General features: G+C 51.5%; 2 protein-coding genes and 1 pseudogene across 3 annotated transcripts in view; 2 read left to right on the top strand and 1 right to left on the bottom strand.

Moving 5' to 3' along the window:
* The window catches only part of LOC117070328 (A disintegrin and metalloproteinase with thrombospondin motifs 7-like), a 684,711-nt gene that overhangs the window by 92,362 nt on the left and 565,389 nt on the right, over positions 1-26,960 (bottom strand).
* LOC117070317 lies at positions 1,989-5,578 on the top strand (annotated as a pseudogene).
* Positions 15,819-20,488, top strand: LOC117070321 (A disintegrin and metalloproteinase with thrombospondin motifs 7-like). Of its 2 annotated transcripts, XM_033189280.1 has the most exons (3): positions 15,819-16,480; positions 18,381-18,506; positions 19,490-20,488. In XM_033189280.1, exons 1-3 carry the CDS (start codon positions 16,228-16,230, stop codon positions 19,543-19,545), a joined length of 435 nt encoding a protein of 144 aa, XP_033045171.1. In that variant the 5' UTR covers positions 15,819-16,227; the 3' UTR covers positions 19,546-20,488. The 2 variants fall into 2 exon arrangements, 1 of the variants encoding a protein (XP_033045171.1); XR_004431865.1 differs by lacking the exons at positions 15,819-16,480; positions 18,381-18,506 and adding an exon at positions 18,964-19,162.

Genomic DNA, 26,960 nt, shown 5'->3' with positions numbered 1-26,960 from the left:
AAAATTACTATATTATGTTTTTACACAAATATAAAAGTAAAGTATGTTAGAACAGTAGTACAAAAGGCAAGATGATTTAAATAGAATTAAATTGCTTACAGGTTCTTCCATGCTAAAAGTGGCAAAAATATTCATTTACGTTTGAGCCAGAAAAATCTCATAATAAGTCAAACATTCATTTTTTATGTTTAAAATATAGAAAAAATTCTAATAGTAAAGTAGAATAATACAAATGCCATTTATTAATACAAAAGAAGGCAGGAAATAAGGGTTATGGGAACAAAGGAGGGAAAAATCAAAAGCAAATAGCAATACAGTCAACTTAAGCCCAGCTATATCATTACATTAAGTGTAAGTGAGCAAAATATTGTGATTAAAACTCAAAGATTGATTTTTCACACATTAAAAGATTTTTTTAAATGCCAATAATTTACAACTTACATAAAATGGATAATTTTTTTGAAAAATACAATTTAACAAAAGTAACTCAAGAAGAAATAAAAAGTCAAAATAGCCCTATATCTGTAAAGGAAATTGAATTTGTAGAATTCAAGGTGTAATTTTAAACCTCGCCTTAAAGAAATCCAGAATTTTCAGATTCTGTTTAGGATGCAGAAGGCCAGAAAGATTATATTCCCAACATAAGAATAAGAAAAAGCCAGCTAATCTACAAAATCATAAATGTGTATGAAAATCCTTTAGAAAGCTGAGATCACAGGTTAACCAATTAGCCTGACATTTAACGAAAAACAACTTCCACCCAGTTGAGACAGGAGGTAAGCACTGTTTCACCCAAAGCTGGGCATGGAATGAAGACTAGCTGTTACACAAGTGTATAAAATAATTAATTTACATATTTAATTGCTAAAGACTTGAGTGTGAGCTACTGTGAGAGCATAGAAGCTCTGAGAACTTCAGACACTAAAGGGGGAATTCAAAACGACTCATAGACTGTTCCCTGTGGATGTTCATTGTGTGATCATCAGAAGATTGGGAGAAAGGCTGGAGACCACAGAAAGTTTCCTTCATAGTGCAGGCATGGAGAGAAGAATGGTTGTTGCAAAGAAGGAAAAAAAAAAAAAAAAATCCAGGAAGCTCCATTTGGATGCCTCTAACCTACAGAACAAAAATGGATTAATATCCACTGCAGAAGAGGCATCACTGTCACAGCCCCAATGAATAGGTGAAGATGTATTGCAACTTGATGAAAGATAAAGAAAAACAACAACAAGAAGCAAAATAAAACTGAACCTTGAACATGAAGAAAGAAGAGGAAACTGTCTTGGGACCAACAATTAGAGACCTACTACATCAAGTGAAGGGGCAGGTGCACTGAGAGAGCCCTGCTTTTGAGACCCAGGGGCACAGGGCCTGCCTAAGACTGAAGCTGGACTGGGACAACAGAGAAACCACCACACACCCACCTTCCACTTCCCAAACACAAGATTCTAAGCTTCAAATATACAAAGCAGCAAAAACTTATAGTACTAACATAAGAAATGTAAAAATATGCATTTGTAGTTGGAGACTTCAACACTCTAAGTAATCTGTAAAACATAGACAGGTAATAAAGAATATAAAGACCTGAACAACACTATCAACAATTTGTCCAAATTGACATTTGTAAAGCACTTCTGCCAACAATAACAGAATACACATTCTTTTCAAGTGCACATGAAAGCTTCATCCAGATAAACTATATTTGGAGTCATAAAACAAACCTTAACAAATATAAAAGAATTGAAATCATGCAATGTGTGTTTTTGATCATTACAGAATTAAATTAGACATCAATAATAGAAAAAAATGTAGAAAAATCCCCAAATATTTGGAAATTAAACAGCAAATTACTAAATGTTTGTTTTCTCCTTAAGTATCATGAAACACTAAAAACACATGATAAAGATTGTGGTGTTTTAAAGGTATTGCTAGAATGTTATCAATAAATATTCCAGAACAGATAAGTATTCCAGGCATATGAGCATAGGCATATTTATGAGGAGAAAATCAATTTTCTGCAATTAGCTAGAACTGACATTCATACTATTGTATGCTATTACATCCATCTCTCAGTGTCCAAATTCTTGCTTCCATTTTGAAAACCAAAGCTGGTTTGGTGAGGGAAAATATTGTCTTCTGTTTACTCTCTTACAATGAAAATCTTTTTCCTCTTGTGTGGTAGCAGGAATTCTCCCTATATGATTGTGTGGAACTGTAGATCTTTAATAACATCTGTAATTTCTTTTAGCTAGTGAAAAATCTTGTTACACTTTTATACTTTTGTTTGCAAAGAAGAGAGATTCCCTCATGGCACCTCAAGAAAAAAAAGACTCTGGTAAAGCTTCAAGTGAACTGAAAATGGAAAACTATCAGGTGCCAGGGAGCTTCAAAGAAGAGCTTTTTCCCTTCATCCCCGCAGTGAGCTACATGATTTCTCTCACAGCACCTTCACTTCCCTTCACTCATCTGCTCTGACTGCCACTTTACTAACTGGCCACCTCTGCCTAGTTATCATTTTTGTTTCTTTACAGGTCTGTTTTGAATGTGACTTCATCTTTCCATGGCTCTTCAGCACTACCTCCTGGAATCCTTTTCAATTCTCCCATTTCTATCTCACTCATTATTTTCAATTTTAGGTTTACAAGAATAAGAATGCTTGATATAGCTCATCTTTTCTGTCAGTTTGTCTTCAAGGTCTCTGCTGGCCTAAAGGTCACCTATTCTTGAGTCAGGTGCCCTCTCTCATCCAAACATCAATAACTTGATCATTTAGTCCAAAAGTTGGCCATTTTGGCAGAAATGGATAAACATTTTATCTCGTTGAAGAAGATATCCACATAATAAGTTTTCAAGGTTTGACCTTTCCTGTAAATACTGCATAGACTTTAGTTCTGATTTTAGTATGTTATCTTGTATAATAAATTTCTTTTATAAATTAATTTTGGTATTTAGAAATACATATTTTGAGGTGAAGTCAATTTTATGGTATTTCCCAGCTTATTATCTTCCTCATCTAGAAATAGAAAACACAAATAATCCTTATTTGAAATATAAACGTTTCAGTTTTAGTGAAGTGTACCATTACCAACTTGTAATGATATTACAAGTCATCACTCTGTAGACACGAGAGTGAACCAAAATGCTCCACAGTCTAGGTAAACTGCAGGAAGTAGGCTTAAGGTTATTTAACTTCCAAACCCCAGATCTTTGCTCTGATGGTCACTTCAAATTCTACAATTTCAAACACCTTTGAAGGCATTCAGTTAAGGCCTCTGGCCTCTAGATGGCCCTCTATCTTTTGGGAATGCCTTAAAGTCCATTTGATGAGGGAAAGTTGAAGCCAGAGATCTTTCTGGGATAGCGCAAGTTAACCTGTATCTTTGCTCAAGGAGTTCTTTCTGTAGCTTCCTGGAGTATACCAGAATTAAAACTTTCTCTCCTTTGATGAGTCTCTCCAAAGTAAGGAGTAATGTCTGTATTACTTTTGTCCACACATGAGGGCACTTGATTTTATTTCAAGCCCTGGATTTTAGACATACCTTAGCATTTTGTGAGTTGTACTTAAAATCCCAACCACTTCCTAGGAATACAACTATAGTCTCCTAAACTCGGTCCTCACCTACAACACAGTCCTTTTGGCTTTCAAGAACTATCCACAATCAGGCTCAGATATGCTTTTCCTTTGTTATGTAATCAGATGAAACTGAAAGTGGAAAGTTATATCTATTAAAGTGAGGAGCTGGGTAGAGGGTGGAAATGAAGAAAAAGAACAGATCTGAAAGAAATCAGAGAAACTGTATTCTGATACTATTGTTTAGATTTCTAAAGGAAATGGAAAGATGTTTGGCAATGAGAGAAATCAGTTATGATTTTTAGAAGATGGTTGTTTTCTTCAGCATTTAAAAATGATTTTACTTTGTTTTAATTTTCAAGATGATTGTAGAGCTTATGGCCTTCATAAAAGTGAACTTTATAAGCCAGAACAAACTTTCCACCCCCCTACTGTGAAATTTGGAAATTCAACTACATTTCAGGATGACTTTGTTCCTCAGGAGATAAAGCCTAGGCAAATCTTTAAACCCTCCTCTGTGGTCAAATGTTCTACAGCCCCTTTTAATGGCATTACAAGTCATCGCCTTGATTATATACCTCATCAGCTTGAACTCAAGTTTGAAAGGCCAAAAGAAGTTTGCAAACCAACTGACCAACACTTTGAGGATCTCACAACTCACCGGTATGACTTTCAGGGTCTTATTGGTGAAACTGCAAAAATTTGCAGACCTGTACACACCAGAGTGACCCAGAATGCTCAGTTTGAAGGAAACACTGAATTCCGTGAATGTTTTCAACCATGGGAAATCCCATTACCTGAGGTCAAGAAAGTACCAGAGTATGTGCCTCCTACAGGTAGCATGCTATTAAACAGCACAAGCCATACTGACTATGTTCCATGTCAGGCCAACCATGTAGTTCCCATCAGGCCAGTTTCTCAGAGAAGAAGTAACAATTTTCCTTTCCTAGGAAAAAGCACCATGAAGGAAGATTTTCCAGCATGGGAAAATTGTCATCAAGGACTTATTAAGAAGCAGGAGCAGATTCCCAACCCATCTGGAAAATTTGATGGTTTGAGCACTTTCAGATCTCACTATGTGCCACACAAACTGATTCCAACAGAGAGTTGCAAACCTTTAAATATTGCTTTTAAGAGTTCTGTTCCATTTGATGATGTGACCATGTACTCTGTAGAGTACACACCGAAAAAAACAGGAAATTTGCCCAGCAAGTTACTCGTCTCCTCCAGGTTATATTTTTGAAAATGCCAATTCCCAAGGTCATAAATTATTTCACAAAATTTCTCCCACAGTGAAGACCTTCTTCTAATAACCAAAATATGCTTAAAAGGAAGCTACTAGCAAGTAATTGTTTTTCTAAGAGAAAACTCAATTTTTATAGTGAAAAAAAGGATATAATAAATCGTTTTTTATATTTTTAAACAAGAAAATTGGAAAATGTATTATAAAAACTCAGAATCTTAAAACCATTTTATATTGATATTTTAATCAAGATTGTTCTTTAATATGCATTTCAGAAGGTTCAATAATATACATTCCCATGTGAACTCTTAATATTCAACATACTGCTTGGTAGCTTGTCCCTAGTCTATTATCATTTGTAATTCTGTTTATAATTATGGCAATTGTATGGTTATTCATATACCAGTTGTCATTTATCAAGCACATCAGGATTATCTAGAACAACATTGAAAATGATATGTGGATTCCTCTTCCAAGATAATAGGATTCATTTTACTCAGGCTTCCGTGCATGTACATAGCATCTACTGAGTCAAGTTTTGGCTGGTGGTATACAGACTGCTGCACTGCTCCTCACCATGTTCAGGTTAGCAAGAGGCACTGTGGTATGGCAAGGAAAGGCTCTGTGTGCTGGGAATCAAAGGACTTGAGTTCAAGTTCTAACTAATTATCATTATTTTTAGAGACAGGGTCTCACTGTCACCCGTGCTGGAGTCCAGTGACGTGATCACTGCTTACTGCAGCCTCAGCCTCCTGAGCTCAAGTAATTCTCCTACCTCAGCCTCCCAAGTAGCTGGGACTACAAGGGTGTGCCACCACATCTGGCTATTTTTTTTTAAATATGCTTTGTAGAGACAGGTTCTTGTTATATTGGCCAGGCTTGTTATATTGGCCAGGCTGCTCTTAAATCCCGCCTTGGCTTCCCAAAGCACTGGGATTAGAGGCATGAGCCGCTATACCCAGCCTGAGTTCAAGTTCTAATAATATAGATTTCTATTTGTATTACCTTAGACAGTGACTCTGAGCCTCAGTATCTTTATTTGTAAAATGATGTCTGTTCTCAAAAAGAGTTTGTTTTGAGCATCAGACTATATGGTACATTTTAGTCCTTAAAGTACAAGTATAAATGTAGAGGATTGTTTAAAAAATCACTCAGTCTCTTTTTGTACTTGTTTTCTCCTTTTCAAATGAGGAAAATTACTTACTCAATCCTCATTTTCTGGCCTGTAGCAAGGATTGTAAAATAACCTAATTTACTTTGAGCTTCTGAGTAGTATGTGCTTCTGAGAGGAGTCTTGTCCTTTAAAACTTCATGAGCACCTGAGAAATTGTTAACAGAGAATGGAAAGCTTGGAATGGGATAAATACAGTGGTTTGAGTAACAGTATTGCAGAAAGGAAAAAGTATTTGCTAGGGTAGTTTTAGGAAGTTTCAGGAAGACTGACAGCTCTGAAGAAATCTTTAGGGTAAATGTAGGTAATTTTGAACCTAATTGCCATGCCAAGTCACTGTTGAGAGGCAGAACCAGCCCCTGCAGGGGGCACAATCACCTGGTTCACCTCTTCCAGTGTGAAGATAAGTGCTAAGGAAAGGAATGATGCCAGGAAATATAGTAGAAACACTCTGTTGCATTGAGAAATGCTAAAAATTTCCTAATGAATTAAACTCTTATTGGGTGGTTTCTTTTTTTAAAAAACAAATAATTGCATTATGGGAGAATATGATTTATTTTAGCGTAAAGTGAATTTTAGTCTTTCATGGCTTCAGAATTATTCCAAAACTGCTCTATTGAAAATCATTAATATTTGGTTATTTTAATCGTTCAAGAGTAATTTGTTCTTATTTACATTTATTAGTAAAAGTATGGTGTGTGAAACTTTATATTTCTATGCAACATTAATAAAATCAATAAAAGGAATAGATTTCCAAGAAATCATTTCTGTACCTAATTTTTTTTTGAAGAGAGCATTTTAATAAAATCTTGTCTAGGTTAACCTATACATAAGTAGATGTTCTTACTTTTTAAATACAAAACAATATTGTATAATCAGAATTAAAAATAAGGGAATACTACAGCATTCTGTCATCCTGGCCTATATTCCAATGCTGGATATTCAAATCCCTCTCTAATTTAATGGGGTGGTCACCTCTCTGGACAAAGGTCACCCTTAATAAGACATCTACTAGAGTTTCCAGAGGCAATTTGCCATGGGATAAAGACTGAAGATGAATAATGGTGTTTCCCCATAATCTAACAGTCGGTATAACAGGTGTGAAAATAGAGATTGAAACAGGGAACAATGCAAGACATTCAGCCTAGGAGTTCAGGAAAGTCTTCCTTATGGACAGGATAGACAGGGGAGCTGAATCTTGGAAGATAAGTCGGAAATTTCCAAGAAAAACGGGAAAGTGGGAACAGCATAAAACTAGGTACATAGGGACTCTATCTCTGTGAAAGAGTTAAAGGAACTTCCAAGCTATGTTGATGGAAAGCTAGCAATCCCTGATTCATTCTCCTGCTAGGCCACCTTGAAATACTATGCGGGAACTCACACAAAAAAACATTTTAGGCCGGGCGCGGTGGCTCAAGCCTGTAATCCCAGCACTTTGGGAGGCCGAGACGGGCGGATCACGAGGTCAGGAGATCGAGACCATCCTGGCTAATACGGTGAAACCCTGTCTCTACTTAAAAATACAAAAAACTAGCTGGGCGACGAGGCGGGCGCCTGTAGTCCCAGCTACTCGGGAGGCCGAGGCAGGAGAATGGCATAAACCTGGGAGGCGGAGCTTGCAGTGAGCTGAGATCCGGCCACTGCACTCCAGCCTGGGTGGCAGAGCAAGACTCCGTCTCAAAAAAAAAAAAAAAAAAAAAAACATTTTAATAGGGCTGTGTGGGCGGCAAGCCACCCAGGTGCCGAGGCAAGAGATTGAGGGCACGAGCTGTTCCAGTACAATACATTATTATAAAGTAAGAATAGTTATACTAGATATAAATAGATGTGATTATGTATGAATATCATTAATCATTCGTTTGTGGCAATTACTCTTTACTCCAATATTATAATAATCCTTGCTCTACAATTATAACTTAGGAAAAGAGCCAAGCTTCAAGGGAGCCTGTGACTCTAGCCAAGTCTGATTCGGAGGAAAAGAAACAGGCATGAGAAAACGAGGCTGTGGAGGGATAGGGTTGAGGGCCTCATTACTGGGCCAAACAGGCAGAAAGTTGAGAGCCCTACAGCAGGGCTGAACAGGGACAGGGTTGAGATAATACAGAAGGGTTTTTATAAAGTTTAAATAAGCCAGGCACTTAGTACTGGCCTGTCCCATGGTGTCTCCGGAATACTGTGAGTGCTCAAGCTTACCACCAAGCTTGTTGACCACAATCCTCAGGAATTTCTCATCGAAATCCTCTGCTGATTCTGCACTCAGGGTGCAACTTCACACAGCGAGGGAAAGCCCCACATTAGGTGCCATATGTAGGGTCCAGCCCCACAGGGTCAGTGGGTTTTTCTCCCCATATGCAGAGACGAGAGATTGTGGGAATAAAGACACAAGGCAAAGAGATAAAAGAAAAGACAGCTGGGTCCGGGGGGCCACTACCACCAAGACGCGGAGACCAGTAGTGGCCCTGAATGCCTGGCTACGTTGTTATTTATCGAATACAAGGCAAAAGGGGCAGGGTGAGGAGTGTGAATCATCTCCAATGATTGAAAAGGTCACATGAGGCCGGGCGCGGTGGCTCAAGCCTGTAATCCCAGCACTTTGGGAGGCCGAGACGGGCGGATCACGAGGTCAGGAGATCGAGACCATCCTGGCTAATACGGTGAAACCCTGTCTCTACTTAAAAATACAAAAAACTAGCCGGGCGACGAGGGGGGCGCCTGTAGTCCCAGCGACTCGGGAGGCTGAGGCAGGAGAATGGCGTAAACCCGGGAGGCGGAGCTTGCAGTGAGCTGAGATTCGGCCACTGCACTCCAGCCTGGGTGGCAGAGCAAGACTCCGTCTCAAAAAAAAATAAAAAAATAAAAAGAAAAAGAAAAGGTCACATGAATCATGTGTCCACTGGAGAGGGGGCCCTTCCCTGCCTGGCAGCCGAAGCAGAGAGAAAGAGAGGAGAGAGAAAGAGACAGCGTACACCATTATTTCTGCATATCAGAGACTTTTAGTACTTTAACTAATTCACTACTGTTATCTAAAAGGTAGAGCCAGGTGTACAGGATGGAACATGAAGGCAGACTAGGTGCATGACCACTGAAGCACAGCATCAGAGAGAGATAGTTAGGACGCCGGATAACTGTGGGTTGGCCTTACTGATGTCAGGCCCTCCACAAGAGGTGGAGGAGTAGACTCTTCTTTGAATTCCTCCGGGGAAAGGGAGACTCCCTTTCCTGGTCTGCTAAGTAGCAGGTGTTTTTCCTTGACACTGATGCTACCGCTAGACCACGGTCCACTTGGCAACGAGTGTCTTCCCAGATTCTGACGTTACTGCTAGACCAAGGAGCCCTGTAGTGACCCTGCCCGGGCATAACAGAAGGCTCACACTCTTGTCTTCTGGTCACTTCTCACTATGTACCCTTAGCTCCTGTCTCTGTATGGCCTGGTTTTTCCTAGGTTATAATTGTAGAGTAAGGATTATTATAATATTGGAGTAAAGAGTAATTGCTACAAACTGATGATTAATGATATTCATACATAGTCATATCTATTATCTATATCTAGTATAACTATTGTTATTTTATATATTCTATTATACTGGAACAGCTCATGCCCTCAATCTCTTGCCTCGGCACCTGGGTGACTTACCACCCACACTTTGTGGTTCAGGAGGCCTTGAGGGAAGGGCCCTGGCAGTGTGTACAGAGGCCTGGGATTGGGGTTGGGGTTGTTTAGCCAGCTGGAGTGCCTAGGAGGTGAGATGAGAGAGGCTGGGAGGGCCTCTGCTGCTGGCTGTGGGTGGAGGATCGGCTGAGCAGAGAGGGGAGGCTAGAGTTTCCTACAGTTGTAGGACTCTGTGCCCCTTCCCACCTCTCCTCCTCTCCTGGCCCCACCAAGGCTTCTCCAGTGGGTCTTCCAGGCTGTGCCCCCTCCATCCTCCCGTTCCATCTCTAGCCATGGGTGGGGCCTGTGCCTGGATGACCCTCCTGCCAAGGACATCATCAACTTCTCCTCAGTGCCACCTGGCGTCCTCTATGATGTGAGCCACCAGTGCCGCCTCCAGTACGGAGCCTACTCTGCCTTCTGTGAGGACATGGATGTGAGTGGGGCGGGTGTGGGTGTGGGGATGTGGGGACCCAGCAGGAGGGCTCAGGGGACAATTCTCACCAGCCCATGGATGCCAGCCTGGGAGTAACCTCACCTGGCCTGGGCTGCGCTCCCGAGTGATACTGTGAGACATCAAGTGACCTGTGGGAGAGGCCAGGGATGGGTGGCCACAGACCCAGCTCTGAATTCTGGGTCAACCGTGGACAAACTGTGACACTTTGGGCAAGTCTCTTAGCCTCTCTGGAGCTGGCTCATGAGAGGGAAAAGGAACCCCAGTGGGGAGGGTCTATTTATCCTGGAGAAGATCACCTGAAGTGATCTTCTAACGGGAGTGTTTCCAGAGGAGGGGCTGGGCCAGGAGAGATGTGGACAGCTGGGGACCGCTCTGAGGAGTGCAGCCCCAGGCGCTCCACACCACCACATGGTCCGGGAAGGAAGGTGGGAGCAAGCACACAAGAAGGGACCTCTGGGGGTCTGTGGGCCCCTGCCATGTGGAGGGGTGTCCAGGGGACCCTTGGGGACAGGGAGGGGGCAGGGTGGGTGGTGGCACTGGGAGGGGGTGAGGGTATGGCCCATGCCCTCCTCCTTGCAGAATGTCTGCCACACACTCTGGTGCTCTGTGGGGACCACCTGTCACTCCAAGCTGGATGCAGCCGTGGACAGCACCCAGTGTGGGGAGAATAAGGTAAGGGATGTCCCCAGTCCCGGCGGTGGGTGTATGAGATGCCAGACCTGCAGGAGGGTTTTTATAAAGTTTAAATAAGCCAGGTACTTAGTACTGGCCTGTCCCATGGTGTCCCCGGAATACTGTGAGTGCTCAAGCTTACCACCAAGCTTGTTGACCACAATCCTCAGGAATCTCTCATCAAAATCCTCTGCTGATTCCGCACTCAGGGTGCAACTTCACACAGCGAGGGAGAGCCCCACATTGGGTGCCATATGGTGTAACCAGGCCCTGGGGTCAGCCCCGGCTCACAGTCTTGCTTGTGCTCCTAGCAGAGCCCTGTACTCTCTGCAGCCCAAGGCCCCATCTGCAAAGTGGAGGCATTGGGGCCAGGGCTTGATTCCATGATTCCCCAGGGTGTCTTCAGCTGAGTCAGCATGCAGGCTGTTTTACTCCCTGCTCAGCTCCTCCCTGTGGTCTGAGTCACAGATGATTGTGATGATTGTAAAGGGGCCTCTCTCACCTTCCATCCTTCCCCTCTGTGCCTTTCTCAGCCTTCCCACCCACCTTGTTCTCACTAGGGTGAGGATTACTGATAGGCTGGGGGGTGGGGTGGCTCTACCTCCCTCTGTCTCGGTAGTGGTGTCTCAATGAGGAGTGCATGTCTGTGGGCTGTGGGTCCAAGGCCATGGATGGTGGCTGATCTGGCTGGAGCGCCTGGTCCATCTGCTCCCGGAGCTGTGGTGTGGGCGTACAGAGCGCCGAGCGGCAGTGCATGCAGCCTATGTGAGTGTGGGGCCCAGGGTGCCCTGGGCAATGGGACAGAGGGACCCAAGCAGTCAGCCGATTGCAAGAGCTTGGCTCTGTCCCAGCCCCTGGCTCTGAGAAATGTCCTCATAATGGTCAGTCCGAGTGTCCAGGCCACTTTGAGACACTTTCAAGCAGTGTTCTGGAGGCTGACAGGGTCCCCACTACTGACCTCTTTCCAGAGAGGGGGACACTGAGGTCCACAGATTGGAGAGACTCATCAGAGGCCACATGGCAAAGCAGCTGCTGGCTGGAAGGAGGCAGGAGAGGGCAGTGGGGAAGAGCATGGGTTCCAGACCTTAGATGGCTCCAGGTTCAAATCCCATCTTCATCCTTTCTCTGGGCCTCATTTTCCCCACCTATATAACAGCAGTGCCCATCCAGTAAAGTTGTAGTCAAGGGCAAATGCAGTTTTTGCAGGCCAAGCCCTCAGTCTTGCAGCTTGTCTGTAGGGGGCACTCAGCAGGAGGGGCTTGGTGGCCTCAGAGACACAACAAGAGTCTGAGATGAGACTGGGGGCAGCTGGGAGGATGGGCCAGCACTGAAGGGATGGCCTGAGGTGTGTGACTTCACCTCTCTGGGCCTCTGTTTCCCCATCTAAACGGGGTGGTGTGAAGATCTGCTGAGACATAGAGGCCAGTGGTACCATAGACCTGAGGTACTACCCGGCTAATCTTCACCTCAGGAGGCCACCCGGGGCAGGCATGGGGTTCACAGCCAGCCCCACCCAGGACCCTGTGCTTACCCAAGACTGGCCTGTGGCCCTCCTGCCTCCTGGCCTCCAGGTCTGAGCTGGGTGGGGGCCAGCGACCCTGGCTTAGATGCAGAGGGTTTCAGGAGCTGTGCTTGGTCAGACCTCTCAGCTGGCTGGGGCCCTGGGCGCTTCCTTTAGACCCGGGCTGGGGGTACTGCCACCAGGAGGGAGGCTGAGGATTCACGGGCTTGTTAGGATGCTGGTATCATGGGCTGGAGACTCGGAGCAGTCCCTCCAGTCAGTGCCAGTCATGCCTGCAACTTGTCCCAGCTTTTCAACAGCCCTCTGCAGAGGCAGCCCCAACCTCACTTTATACAGGAGGAAACTGAGGCCCAGAGGCTGGCCGAAGACTTGCCCATGGTCACACAGCAGGTTGGGGGCAGAGCTCAGGCTTCCTGCTGCCACCTCCCCGCAGGTCCTTACAAACAGGGAGGGTGTGTCTGGGCCAGAGGGTGGGCAGCCCAAGGGAGGGAAGTATTGTGCACAAAGCTGGGCGGCAGGGATCTCGGGGTGTGGGTGCAGGAGGAAGCCGCTTGCTCTGGGCTGTGGCCAGGCAGTAGTATTCACCAGGCCCTGGGGCCCACCCCGCTCATCCCCACAGACCCAAATATAAAGGCAGATACTGTGTGGGTGAGCGGAAGCACTTCCACCTCTGCAACCTACAGGCCTGCCCCGCTGGCCGCCCCTCCTTCCGCCACGTCCAGTGCAGCCACTTTGACGCTACGCTCTACGAGGGCCAGCTGCACACATGGGTGCCCGTGGTCAATGACGGTGAGTGCTGCCTCCCATGGAGACACTGAGGCTCAGAGGGCTGGGGGTGTGTGGGTCCAAGGTTACCTTGTGATGCAAGCAGGAGGCCCAGTCTCCACCCCAAGCCTGGGCCACTCCCACTGTCCCCTGGGGCTGCTGCTCACCCCTAGCTCCCCAGTCTACAACCTTGCAGATAGCTACCAGCCCAGCCGGAGCCTCCAGCATGTTGTAGCTGCTTGGGAGCCTCTAGCCTGCTATGGATGTGTCTCACAGAGGGGTCTTCCTCTTCCTGGTGGCCTCCACACTCCTGCCCCAGCTGTTGCTGATGGCTCTTCTACTTGGGCCCCCAGTGAACCCCTGCGAGCTGCACTGCCGGCCCTCAAATGAGTACTTTACCAAGAAGTTGTGGGATGCCGTGGTCGATGGCACCCCCTGCTACCAGGTCCAGGCCAGGTGGTACCTCTGCATCAATGGCATCTGCAAGGTGTGCCTGGTTAGAAGAGGCTCTCCCAGCACTGGCTGCCCTCAGCCCCACTGGCGGGCCCCAGGTTCTCTCCTGGGTCCCTCCTGGTCCTCTTCAGGCCACCCTCCCCATGCTCTACCATTGGATTTCCCAGCCCCCACCCTCTATGATCTCTAAGGCAAAGCCCCTGCCACGCCTCCTGGCACTGGGGACCCCTCCCAGTCAGGCCTTGCTCCCTGCATCTCCTTGGATGCCTGCACCAGCACTGCCCCAAACAGGAAGCTGGAGCCCAGGCAGTGACTTGACCTCTTGCTGGCTGGCTGACCCCAGGCAGTGGTTTGCTCCCTGATAGAAGGGGTTAAATGAGGTGGCACAGGTGACATGAAGGGCTCTGAGCCCCGAAGAGTAGTACTCAGTATTTGGTAACAATTTCTATTCTTATTTTTAATAACAATGATGGCCTCTCCTCTTTGCCCATGTCCCTAGCCACCTACTTGTCCCTGCTTCTTGCCCTCTAAGCCACTGGTGTATCAAGGCCTGGGCTCCGAGGAGGACCAGCAGGGAGGTGCCAACCCCCAATGCCTTCCCTGCATGTGCTGGTCAGGAGTGCATCAGATCCCCTGCTTGCCCGCAGCCTTTGCAGAACTCTTCCCTTCTCTTGTCTCGTGATGCTCACGACATGCCTTTAAGGGAGGGGTGGATCTCCCCATCTCACATCTGAGGAAACTGAGGCTCAGGGAGGTAGAGAAGTTCACCTGAGTCAGAGGCACAGCTGGGGTGGGGCAGGGCCAGAGAGAGGCCTCCCGACCCCCACTCCCAGCTTTCTCCTCCTGACCCTGGCTGGCCCCCGGGACTGGGACCACAGAGGGCTGACCACCAGCACCAGGGGCCTCCCCTCCTTGTGTGTTGCAGAACGTGGGCTGTGACTTCAAGATTGACTCCGGTGCTATGGAGGATCTCTGTGGCATGTGTCACGGCAATGACTCCACCTGCCACACTGTGAGTGGGACCTTTGAGGAGGCCGAGCGCCTGGGTATGGGGTGGGACCGCTATTGGGGAGGGGTGTGCTCTTCACCTGGTGGCCCCTTCCCCATCTCCCCTGGGCCCCTGTCCTTCGTCTTGTGGTCCCCACCCAGCCTGGAGATGGCTAAGCAGGGAAGCCTTGCTGGGGTGGAATTCTTGCAGGAGTCAGGGGGGACCCCTGGTCCACGTGCAGAGACCTGTCCCCATGGGGAGTCCTCCTGTCCCAGAGACCCCAGGCATGGCCAACCCGGCTTGTGTGTGGCCCCTGGGCCTTTCAAAGAATGGTAGTCTCCTCCTGAAGCTTCTGAGATGCCCAACTCCGTGCCCTCACCTCTGGTCTGTTTTGCACACGTTGCTCAAGTACTGACTGTGTGCTAGGTGATGGGAACATGCAGGTGAAGTGCTCAGTCCTGCAAGGGGACAGAACCTTCTGGTGTGACCAGTGCAGTAGACGTAGGCCCAGAGGGCTGTGGGAGCACCAAGGAAGAAGGTCCTGGCCTGGGGAAGTCAGGGAAGGTTTCCCGTAGGAGGTGGAAGTTGAGCTGAATCATAAAACTCAGAAGAGATGGAAGGGGCCTTCCAAATGGAGGAAAGAGCTTGTACCAGACCCTGGAGGCAAGAAGAGAAGGCAGGACCAGCTATGGGGCCTTGAATGTCAGGCTGAGAAGCTTAGATTTCATTCCAGAGATGCAGTGCAGTGTGGTGGATAAAGCACTGGCCCTGGAGGCTGCTCATATCCCAGCAGGACGCTCATGCACGTTACTATCCCTGTCTGCCTCACTCTGCTCATCTGTAAAATGGGGATAACAATAGTACCTAGGCTATAGGGCCGTTACCCATGAGCTTACACAAGTGCTGAGAGTAGTGCCTGGCATGTGACGGGTGTGACGGAAGGGAATGAATAAAAGCAGGCCGCATGGGGATGAGGAGGGTGTCCCAGGAGAAAGGCCTCAACACTTTGGTTTTTTCAGAAAGAGAATGCCAGCCGGCCTTTAGTGTAGGGGATGGATCCAGCCTTATGATGAGACCAGTTTAGGTCCTCAAGAGAGGGGTGACGGGGCATGGCCACGGGGTCAGGATTTGTGGCACCTCTGTGAGGTTTTGGTGGTCTATGACAGATCTGAGCAATTTGGGGAGCTCAGACTTTAAAGCTAATGGTGAAATCTTTGGCATCAGCAGGTGGAGGCAAGTGGGGAGAGACGTGAGGGAAGTGGGTGGGGATAAGCAACCTTTTCACCCTGGGCACAACCTACCCACAACCCTTGGCTGACAGAGTATGTGGACGTGGGGCTGATCCCAGCCGGCGCATGCGAGATCTACATCCAGGAGGTGGCCGAGGCTGCCAGCTTCCTGGCACTGCAGAGCGAGGACCCAGAGAAGTACTTCTTCAGTGATGGCTGGTCTATCCAGTGGAACGGGGACTACGAGGTGGCAGGGATCACCTTCACATATGCACGCAGGGGCAACTGGGAGAACCTCACATCCCCGGATCCCACCAACGAGCCTGTCTGGATCCAGGTGTCTGCCTCCCAAGGCTCAGGTGGGGGGAGCAGAGGCGGAGTCCTCAGGCCCAACACCCCTCATGGCAGGTCTCATCCTGGAGGCGTGAGCCCTGGGTCAGTCACACAGCTTGGCTCTGAGCGAGGCCCTCCTGCTGTGGCCTCTACCTCGATTTTCTCATCTTTAAAATGGCCCAATCATGTAGCTGCAGTTCACAGAGGTGGCTGGGGTCGGCTCCTTTAGGACTGGGTGGATGGAGAAGACACCTCGTGCTCACAGGCTCCTGCCTGCCCACCCAGCTGCTGTTCCAGGAGAGCAACCCCAGGGTGCGCTACGAGTACACCATCCACAGGGAGGCAGGTGGCCATGGTGAGGTCCTGCCACCCGAGTTCTCCTGGCACTATGGGCCCTGGACCAAGTGCACAGTCACCTGCGGCAGAGGTGAGAAGTGGGGCAGGCACAGCCCCGCCAGCAGGGTCTTCATCTCTGGACAGGGATGCTGGCTTCAGCTTCTAGCTCACTAATGGGCCACCACGGGTTTGGAAGTTGGCTTCTCTGAGCCTCAGTTCCCCATCTGTGAGATGAGGCTGGCAACTGCCCCATGTCACAGGCCCACTGGGAGGGTAAATGGATGAGGCAGGTGGGTGCTGGCTCGCGGCGCGTGCTCAGTGTGATGACAAAACGTGCTCATTATGATGACAAAACGAAAATGGAGAACTGGACAGATACCTTCCAAAGCTAGGAAACCCATGTTATCTAATACAGCTGTATTTTATTTTATTTTATTATTTATTTCACTTGAGATGGAGTCTCACTCTGCCGCCCAGACTGGAGTGCAATGGTGCGATCTTGGCTCCACCTCCCAGGTTCCAGTGATTCTCCTGCCTCAACCTCCTGAGTAGCTGGGATTTACAGGCACGTGCAACCATGCCCGGCTAATTTTTCATTATTAGTAGAGATGGGGTTTCACCATGTTGACTAGGGTGGTCTCGAACTCCTGACCTCAGGTGATTCGTCCACCTCGGCTGCCCATAGTGCTGGGATTACAGGCGTGAACCACTGCGCCTGGCCTAACACAGGTGTCTTTAATTGGATAAACGTGAAAACCAACACATATATTTGCAGCACTAGACATTCGGGGAATTGTCTTTCAGCAAATTGGCTGCTTCGCAGGTGGACTACTTGGGAGTGTCTGCAGAGGCAAGTGCCCCATGGTGCCTGGAACAGACAAGGATTCTTTGTCTCAGGCAGGAAGTCCCAGGTGCACAGTCCAAGCTGGTGGGATCTGGAGCTGATTGGCCCTCAGCCACACCATCCTTGCTACAGCAGCCTCCCCTCACTCCTCTTGTCACAGATGATGTCCTCCCTTCCAGGGCTCTTATCCTGTACTGGGCAGGAAGAAGGAGAGGGGAAAGGGCTGACTCCCAGCGAGGGACTTGTGCCTTTTTCTGCCCAGCCAGGACTGTGTCCCAAACCCCGCTAGTTGCAAGGGAGCGGCAGTGGGTTCTGTTTTCAGCAGGTCTCATTGCTCCTTGAACTAAATCAGAATCTGTTGGTGAGGAAAGAGGGGGATGGGTGTGGAACTGGCAGCTCAGGGGAGGGATAACTTACACTCTGGACCACAGGGTGGGGGTGGAGCCGAGAAGGCAGAGCCACCTGCAGAGGGGGTTCTGTGGCTGGGCCTCAACAGGCAGTATGGGAGTAAGTGTCTGAGGTGAGGAGCATGGCCATGCAAAGGCCCCAGGATGGGCAGTGGCGGCGAGTGTGAAGGACAGGAGCAGTGCCAAGGTTGGTGCAGGGGTGGAGAACAGGGGCTGCCCCTTATTGCCCAGTTTCTTTTCCAGATATTCTCTGAGCCATTGGGAAGGGTATGGACAGTGGGACGGCCTTGACGCCATAACTGGGTTTGCATGCTAGCAGCAGATGGCATGGATCGAGCTATTAGGATGTGCAGGGCACAGGCCGAGCCTGCACATGCAAGAACACACGCAGTCCTCTCTCCAGGGCTTGGAGGAGGCAGGATTGTTGCTCCCATTTCCCAGAGGAGGATGCTGAGGTTCAGAGAGGCCAAATGAGCTGCCCAGGCATCTCAGCTAGGAAGCAGAGGGTCTGGGCACCCAACCCACTAAACCTCCACACTCTGCCACCCCTCCAGGGACAGTCAGAGGGGAGGCTACATAGGAGAGGGTGAGTGAGGACAGCAAGGAGGCGATGGTGGAGGTCTGCCTTCATCCTGACATGGGGAGTAAGGCGCTGGGAGAATCTAGCAGAAAGGGTGTCTTTGGGTCTTGGGCAGTGGGCACCTGGGTGCCAGTCCCAGGCTGAGCCCCATGGCCCCTAGGTGTGCAGAGGCAGAATGGATACTGCTCGGAACAGCAAGCAGGGCCCGTGGACGAGGAGAACTGTGCTCCCCTGGGCCAACCCGATGACTGCCAGAGGAAGTGCAGTAGCAGCCCTGCCTTGCCAGGTGAGCCCGCCTCCACTCCGCCACGAACTCCCCACCCCTGCCACAGGCCCCTACATCTGGGTCCCCAGGGGCCCTGGGGAGGAGCAGAGGGAGCCAGGCTTTCATTCTTTTCCCAAGGCTGAAGCACCAGCCCCCAGTCCCCGTCACCCCAGCCTGGGCCAGCCTGGACACCTGTGGTCCTCCTCTTTGGGCCCCTGGATGTGGAAATAGGCCTCAGGTCACACTAAGTTTCCCTGAGGGGAGGGTGGCAGGAGCAGAGGGGCTGTGCCATGTTACCAGGCTTTGAGGGCAGGACACTTACCTGGGCTTGGAGCTCTGAAGAATCATCCACTGGCCTCAGCCCCAGCTCTGCCCAAACCCTGAGGGCCTGGAAGCCCAGCCTGGCCCTCCCTGCTGGTGAGCCTGCTGATGCCACGGTGATGCCACCCATGTGCCCTCACCAGGTGATGGGCAGGTGAGTGGCAGCTGTGCTCCAGCTCCTGTGGGCCTAGGGGCCTCTCCTGCCGGGCCATGCTCTGCATCCCAGCATGGGGCTGGATGAGCAGAGCGCCCTGGAGCCACCCGCCTGTGAACACCTTCCCTGGACCCCTACTGAAACCCATTGAAACTGCCATGTGCCCTGTCCAGCCACCTGGGCTGTGGGGAACTGGTCTTAGGTGAGTGTGGGATGGGAGGGGGCCCGCCTCCAGCTCCACCCTTGGTCTTTGGCTACAGGTAGGCAGACAGCCTTCCTGGAGCCCTCGTGGGTAGGAGGGAGCCTGGGCATTCCAGAGTCCAGCCCCTGACTCTAAAGCCTCAGGGATCAGGAAGCCCCTAGCAACCATGTCCACAGCCATAGCCTTGAGCTGGGCAGGACCAGAGAGGGCTGTCTGGGGTCTCTGCCACTCTGACATAGGGCAGTGGACAGGTTACCCAGCCATGCCCCAGCGTCCCCTGGCAGCCTGCCTCCCAGCCTAAGCCCCTCACCCTGGCTTCCCTTACAGTGCTCAGTGACATGTGGGGAGGGCACTCAGCACTGAAATGTCCTCTGCACCAGTGATACTGGTGTCCCCTATAACGAGGCCCAGCAGCCAGCCAGCGAAGTCACCTGCTCTCTGCCACACTGTCGGTGGCCCCTGGACACACTGTGCCCTGAAGTCTCAAGACAGCTGCTCCTCCAGCCATGAGCTCTTCAATGAGGCTGACTTCATCCTGCGCCACCTGGCCCCAGGCCATTCACCTGCCTCATGACTCAAGCCAGCCACCATGGGCAACGGCATTGAGGAGGAGGCCCTAGAGCTGGACATGCAGGGGCCCGTGTTTGTGGATAACTTCTACTATGACTACAATTTCATCAACTTCCACAAGGATCTGTCCTATGGGCCCTTTGAGGAGCCCGATCTAGACCTGGAGGGGACAGATGATCAGACTTCCTGACCAGACAGCCGTCCTGCTGTGCCTTCCATGCGTAGCCCTGTGCCTGCCACAGAGCCTCCTGCAGCCAAGCAGGAGGGGCACCGGGATCTTGGTCCCCTAGGCCTTGACTCAGCCACACTGGCTGCTCCCTACCCCCACCCTCAGAGCAGACCCCTGGGAACCCTTTGATCAATTTCCTGCCTGAGGAAGATGCCCCCAGGGGTGCCCCAGATCTTGAGTTCCTCAGCCTGCCCTGCAGGTGTGAAGTTTGAGGCAGGAATGATGAGCTTGGGGGGATAAGGGAGCCCAGCAAAGGCCAGCGGCAGAAGCGGGTGGAGGAAGGGCCTCAGATGGGCAGGACAGCTTCTGCTGGGCCTGTTTGGAACTCAGGGGTTCAGAAATCTCAGATTTGGGCCCTGAGCTGGGTCCTGGAGTCAGCTGGGCCAGCATTTGAGTCTTTGTCCCACTGGCTGCTGAGTGACTCTGGGCAGTTTCTTTGCTTTGCTGGGACACTGTTTTCTCATCTGCAAAACTGGGACAGCTTGGGAGAGGAGGGTTGGGAGGATTAAATGAAGGAACTCAATGAAGCACAGGGCCAGGCACAGCATGACACTGGCACAGACTCAGTTTAGGGTTTTCAGACGCGCACCTAATAACAACAAAGCCTGATGGGCTGGGCCCCGGCTGTGAAACCTTTCTCCTCCTCTCCTGCCCATGGGCTGCTGCAGGTCCTCTGCCCTGTCTCTCAGGCAGAGTGTTGTCTTGCCCATATCTCTGCCCACTGCTGCGTCAGGGCTCCATCCCGGGGCCCCTGCCCAGGCCTCTCAGGTGTGTCCCGTGTGAGGGGCTCACTGCCCTGCAGCCCCGAGGGCTGTCCCACTGTTCTCATGCCCCTCCCCTCTGCAGGAGCCGATTCCACAAGTGAGAGTGGGGTTCCAGCACCAAGTGGGCTCTAGGAGTGGGACCAGGTCCTCCAGGAGGCACTGAGGGGGTGGCTGGGAGCAAGGGCAGGCCTGTCAGGCACAGGGCGCAGGGATGGTTTCTCAGAGGCCCCCACTGCTAGGGCTGGCCCAGGAGACACACATTCCTTCCCTGTGTTCCACAGTGTTGTGTGACTGACTCCCTGTGGCGGTGGTGTCCAGTGGCACCTGGTCAAGTGTGTCAACACCCAGACGGGGCTGCCCGAGAAAGACAGCGACCAGTGTGGCCACGAGGCCTGGCCTGAGAGCTCCCAGCCGTGTGGCACCGAGGATTGTGAGCCCGTCGAGCATCACCGTGAGTCCCCTGACTCCAGGCTCTCTGCTGAAGTGAGGTGGGGTGGGGAGGGTGATGGGGATATGGGGTCGTCAAACCATTGCATCCACGGCACCGGCTGGCTCCATCTGTAGTCTGGGCTCAGTAGCCACATGGCCACTGAAAATCCTGATGCCACAGGATGCCATACCAGAGGCTGGGCTGTGCTGGGAGTCAGTCAAGGGGAGTCCCAGTCACACAACATCCCGCTGGCAGCTGTCTGACCTCGGGGGAGTAGAGGGAGTGGCCCTGGCCCCTGATTTGCTGTGTGAACCTGGGTAAGCTCTTTCCCCTCTGGGTCTCAGTCTTCCCATAGTGAGACGAGGGATGTCCCTGAGGCTGTGTGAAAACTGGGCCTGGGTGAATCCCTGTCCCCAGCCCTGGCCTGTCCATTCTCCAGCCAGAGGACTGCCTAGAGTGAGCAATGGAACCACAGGAACGGCCTCCCTTCCAGGGTCCTGATAATCCAAGTGGTGGGGGGTTTCCTGGAGAGCTGGGTCCTGGTGGAAGGGCCTGAGCTAGAGGTGGTTCTGGATACCCCACCACTCCCCCCACCTCCAGCACACACACACACACACACACACGCACGCACCCACCCACCCACACACACACACTCACACACTTCCTTCCTGAGTCCCAGCCGCTCTCAGCAGTGCTGATGGCAGGAAACAGGGTGGCCCTGGAGTCTCACCTAGGCTCCCCTCACCAGCTGAGTGGCTTTGGGCTCCATTTCCCTCTCAGGGCCTTCATGTGCTGAATAAAGGGGCCACAAAGCCCCATCCTTCCATAAATGAGGTCTGGGCATGCAGGGCCCAGCACTGTGTAGGCTCAGGAAAGGCGACTTTTTCCTCTTCCCGAAAGCCACTGTCATCCCTAATTACAAGGTCAGGGAGAGGGCCTGGGACCCCCTGCCAATCTAAGGAATCCAGAAGCTGTGGCGTGAGGAGCTGCGGCCCCTGTGCTGTTGGCTTTCTGCTCTCTGCCCCTAGGGCAGAGGCCTCAGTCAGGGCACTCAAGCTGGCATTCGGGGCCCCCTGCAATCTCCCCAGTCTGCCTTCTCCCCTTGTCCAATGCAGACTTCTCTACCTGTGCTGGCTCCTGGGCAGTCCTTATGCGGGCTCAGAGTGGCCCCTGCCATGCCTCATTACCCTGCCTCTGGCAAGGGTGGCCTTCCTGCCTCAAACTCCATTACCTCAAGGGCCAATGGCAGTGCCCCCACCCTGTCCCGCCTGCCTTCAGCATGCACCCAGCCAGCATCTCAGAGCACTCCTGTGTGTCACCTAAGCTGGGTGCTGGCACCATGTCTCTTACCTTCAGGGCTAGGGTGGTGGGGTGGTTATGATCCCAGGGGATGAAGATCAGATGGGGCAGAGAACAGGAACTGAGGCACCTGGGGGCCTAGAACCAAGGACGGATGGCCCAGGAGGCTCTGGGCTTGCAAGGTCTCCCAGGGGTGGGTGTGAGTGGGCTACAGGGAGTGGGCTATGGGTGCTGGTTAGGTGGCTGAACTAGAAGCTGTCCTAAGTGAGGAGTTTTCTGCCACCAGTGAACAGTGGAGGGGCGGCTGGGAACGTGTCTTGGACTTTGAGACCCGGAATTCCCAGGATGTCCTGCTGGTCTGTGGGACAGTTGGCAGGACATGTGGAAAGCCGGGAAACTCCAGAGTGTGTGGTCGCTGCAGTGACACAGTGTGGCCACATCCATTTACTGTGGAGGTGGGGTTGACAGAGGGAGCCAAGCCCAAGAGGTGAAGCAGCTTGTCTGAGGTCACCGCAGGTGACCAGGATACAGACCTGCAGATACGCGCTTTGGAGCTCTGCCTGGAGCTTTGGTGGAGGAGCCTGCCTGCTGCCTCGTGCCCTCTGCTGGGCCTGGGGGATGCCTGCTGCCCTCCTGCTCCTCCTCCCCAGGGAGGTCTGCTGGAGTAAGCAGGGCCCGGGCAGCAGTTGGGGGCTGTCAGCAGTGGCAGTGGCATCAGGAGCAAGGCCAGGAGGCTGAAAACAAGCCACTTCTCCGAATAGCTCTGATAACCTGGGGCAGGAGGGCCCAGCCAAGCCTCAGCCCTGACGAGCACAGCCTGCAGCCGGCCTCCCTCCCCAGTGGGCCTGGGCTCAGTCCCTGGTTTCCGCTGACAGCCTGTAAGGCCCACTCTCTCTAGGCTTCATGGCCCACCTGAGAAGTGGGAGGCTGGTCTGGGAGATGGGACCCTGTGACCCAGAACCAGAGGCTGAGTACAGTCCCTGTGGCTGGAGGTGGTCACGGAAGCCTGGCAGAACAGATGCACTGGGGCAGGGGGCAGTGGGGGGAGTTGGGGGCAGAGGCCGCTGCAGGCGGCGTGGCTTTTCACCTGCTCCTCTGGGGCAGATCTGCAGGGGGCAGAGCAGCAATCGGGTACGTGAGAGCATGGCATCTGGTGAGGCACAGAATGCCTTGGAAGCTGGGGGGCTGCTGCCCAGGGAGGCCTGTCTGCAGAGGGTGGGGTGCTGGGGGCAGGAAGGTCTTCTGGGCAGGGGCACAGCTTGGCCCTTACTTGCTGCCTGCCTCCAGCTCAGGCTCCCAGCCTACCCTGAGGCCCTACTCTGTGGTCCTCCGAGACCTGTTCCACAGGGATTGAGCCCACCTTGTCACTTGCAGGGACTGCCCCTTGGAGTGGTGGGGACTGGGGCCCCCGGGGGCACCTCCCTGGCCCTGTCTGTTCTATCTGTTGACTCTTCTGGAAAAAGCGGGCAGAGAGGGGAAGAGCAGGGTGGCCAGCTGTGCCCTACTTGTCCCCACGTGTCCCTTCATCTCTGTGCCCAGAGATAGAGCTGGGCTAATTGCCACTGCCTCGGGGTGGCCCCTTTCCCACCACCAGCCCCAGCAACAGGTTCCTACCATGCTGATCGATGGTCCAGCACCTGGCACCTGCCTACCCACAGCCCCTTCCCCTCCCATAAAATCTAGTCCCATGGAGCCAGACAGTGGTGCCCACAGCAGGGAACAGATGGGCATGAATGTGTTTTTAAAAGGCTCCAGTCCTGGCCAGGAGCAGGAGGCTGGGGAAGGGGCGGACACTGTCCGCCCAGGCCCAGGCCCAGCCCTGGAGCTGACCCTACCCTCTGTCTGTGAGCCTTGGACTCAGCTGTTGACAATTTCTTCCTCAGCCCTCCCACTGGAAGGTGTTACACCCATTCTCCAGGTGGGGACACTAAGGTTCAGAGAGGTTGCCCTGCAGCCTACAGTGGTCACCTCCCACATTCTGTTCTCCAGCATATGACATCCCTAGACAAAAGGGGAGTGTGGCCCTGGAGCCTGCAAGTGGCAGCCACGCACACTCAGGGCTGGGTGTATGCTGAGGATGGAGTGGACACCACTGAAAATCACTCCTGACTGGGCACAGCGGCTCCCAGCACTTTGGGAGCCTGAGGCAGGCAGATCACCTGAGATCAGGAGTTTTAAACCAGCCTGGCCAATGTGGTGAAACCCCGTCTCTACTAAAAATACAAAAATTAGCCAGTTGCGGTGGTGGGCGCCTATAATCCCAGCTACTTGGGAGGCTGAGGAAGGAGATTCACTTGAACCTGAGAGGCAGAGGTTGCAGTGAGTTGAGATTGGACCTTTGCACTCCAGCCTGGGCAATAGAGCAAGACTGCATCTCAAAAAAAAAAAAAAAAAATTACTCCTTAAGGACTGAGACCAAGAAACAGTATCAGAGGCTGAACACTTTTGTGATGAATGTCTGTCCCAGGACTTGGAAGGGAGGGAGGGAGCGCAGCCAGGGCGGCTGCCTGAAGATGCCTGTCCTGCTGCTCCCCAACTCAACATGCTCAACTCATTTCACACCAACACGCCCCATCCTCAGAGGAGGAGCCCAAGGCTCTGAGAAGAAGTAACTGGCCCAAGGGCACATGTCCTGTTGACCCAGGCCCATCCTAAGCTCTGACTGCCCACCTCCAAGTTCCAGGACACCTTGAGCAGGTGGAAGAGGGAGAGGACCCCAAGCAGGCCGCAGCTGTGGCTTTGCACAGAGAGGGCAGCCTGCCAGAGATCATGCAGGAAAGCAAGTTGCTGGGGCAAGCTAGCATGAGTCCCAGCCCTGCTGTGCTGCCCGAGGGTGGAGGAGTGTCAGGCGTGCTTCCTGTCTGTCTACAGCAGCCCGGCTGGCCCAAAGAGACCCTGGGGACCCACTCTCTAAGTCATGGCTTCCCAGGCCTTAGTCAAAACTGCCCGTGGTGGCAGCCCCTTCCAAGGGGTGGGGAGCAGGGCCTGCTGACTTGCTCCTGACCCACACACTGAGCCAGTCCCTGTCGCAACTCTGCCGCCACTGCTGTGCTGTGTGACTTCAGGAACCCCCAGCCTTGCTGAATCCATGTCCCCAGAAGAGAAAAGCCTGCCAGGCCTTGGCCTGCCCTGTCTGGGAATCCGTGCTGGAGCCACCCAAAACATCCTTATGGGAAGACATTTGATCTTCATCATTCTTGGGTGTTTTCCACTGGGCTTGTCCCCAGTGGCAGCTGGGCCTGAGCTGTCAGCCCAGGCAGGAGACAAACAAGCCTGTGACTCAGGAAGGGCATGGCACAGCTGGTGGAAGGAGATGTGCCTGTTCTTTGTGGCTGGGTGGCGGTTTATCGGGACATAGGGAGTCTCCAGCTCCTGGCTTTCCCATCTCAGTGCCCCCAGCCCACACCTGCAGCTTGGCCATGGTTCTTGGGGCCTCCCAAGGCTGCCCCTGCTGGCAAAGGCATCCTGACGCACCCACCCCAGGGTGAGCCAAGGGCAGGGACACCCAGAAATGCCAGGCTGGAAGGTCAGAGAGCCCCTCCTCGCCTCCCAACACCAATAAGCCCTGGTCCACCCTCCAAGCCCTTGGGGTGAGCCTCATCACTAGTGACTATAATGGAATTTCAGTGCAGAATATCATACAAATTAGTTTATTTCTTCCTTAGTATTACAGTTCCAAAATGTAACTTGAAGGTCAGCACAGGAGCTGCTATGATATAAAAGGAGTCACCTGGCGCCCCCTGCAGTCCTCCAGTTGCCCAGCAGCGGTGGGACACTCAGCGGCACACACTAGGTCTCTGTATGGCCTCCCACCTGCAAGGACTTCCCCGGGCAGGCCCAGCTGCCCAGAAGCCCCGGAACACACAGGAAGACAAAACTATAGGATGGCGGGTGGGGATCTGTGCAATACAAACTTGTAGTTAGAAAACCCAACCGAGGATCTGTCTAGAATACTTCCTATATCAATATACCGTAGTTGGAACCAGAACCGTCTCCAGCCATCAGCAGTCTTGGTGGCTACTGTACAGCTGTCAGCATGACTACAGGCAGCGCCTGGAGCTACCTGGGGTAAGAAGTGGGCCCGGACATCACATCAGCGAGTCAGTGAGAGTCAGGGCCTGAGGGAAGAGCAACTCAGAGGCTCAGGCTGGCACAGATACAAGGGAGTCACACACATAACATAAGAACTTGTTATATAAAATAGATATGTGGAATCTAGAAACACCTTGAGAAAATAGCCTATAAAAATATAAACTGTAGTGAAAGCACACAAAAGTATTAACAGAGGTTCAACCCATAAAAATACCCATCCATATAAAAGTTGGCAATTCCCAGCAGGTGTGGGGAGGGAGCTCCCCTCGGTCCTGGTGCGTGTATTTGGACAGGCCTTTGGGTTTCCCAGCTGGCAAAGTCCCCCTTGCAGTGGCCATGGGCTGGGTGTTGGGGTGAAGGTTCTGAGGAGGAACAGCAGTGTGGGGCAGCCCCTGCCAGAAGGGCCCCCTGCCA

This window comes from Trachypithecus francoisi, unplaced genomic scaffold, assembly GCF_009764315.1.
Source record: "Trachypithecus francoisi isolate TF-2019V2 unplaced genomic scaffold, Tfra_2.0 Lachesis_group3, whole genome shotgun sequence".
Classification (NCBI taxonomy): Eukaryota; Metazoa; Chordata; class Mammalia; order Primates; family Cercopithecidae; genus Trachypithecus; species Trachypithecus francoisi.
Note: the sequence above shows the minus strand (reverse complement) of the source record. Positions and strands in the feature narration are given on the sequence as shown.

What these genes read in the sequence shown, in the direction of transcription:
- LOC117070321 (XM_033189280.1), top strand. Translation starts at nt 16,228, where the DNA reads ATGGCCCAATCATGTAGCTGCAGTTCACAGAGGTGGCTGGGGTCGGCT. An exon ending in CACAGTCACCTGCGGCAGAG is followed by an intron (nt 16,481 to 18,380) that starts GTGAGAAGTGGG and finishes CATGGCCCCTAG; the next exon opens with GTGTGCAGAGGCAGAATGGA. An exon ending in TAGCAGCCCTGCCTTGCCAG is followed by an intron (nt 18,507 to 19,489) that starts GTGAGCCCGCCT and finishes CTTCCCTTACAG; the next exon opens with TGCTCAGTGACATGTGGGGA.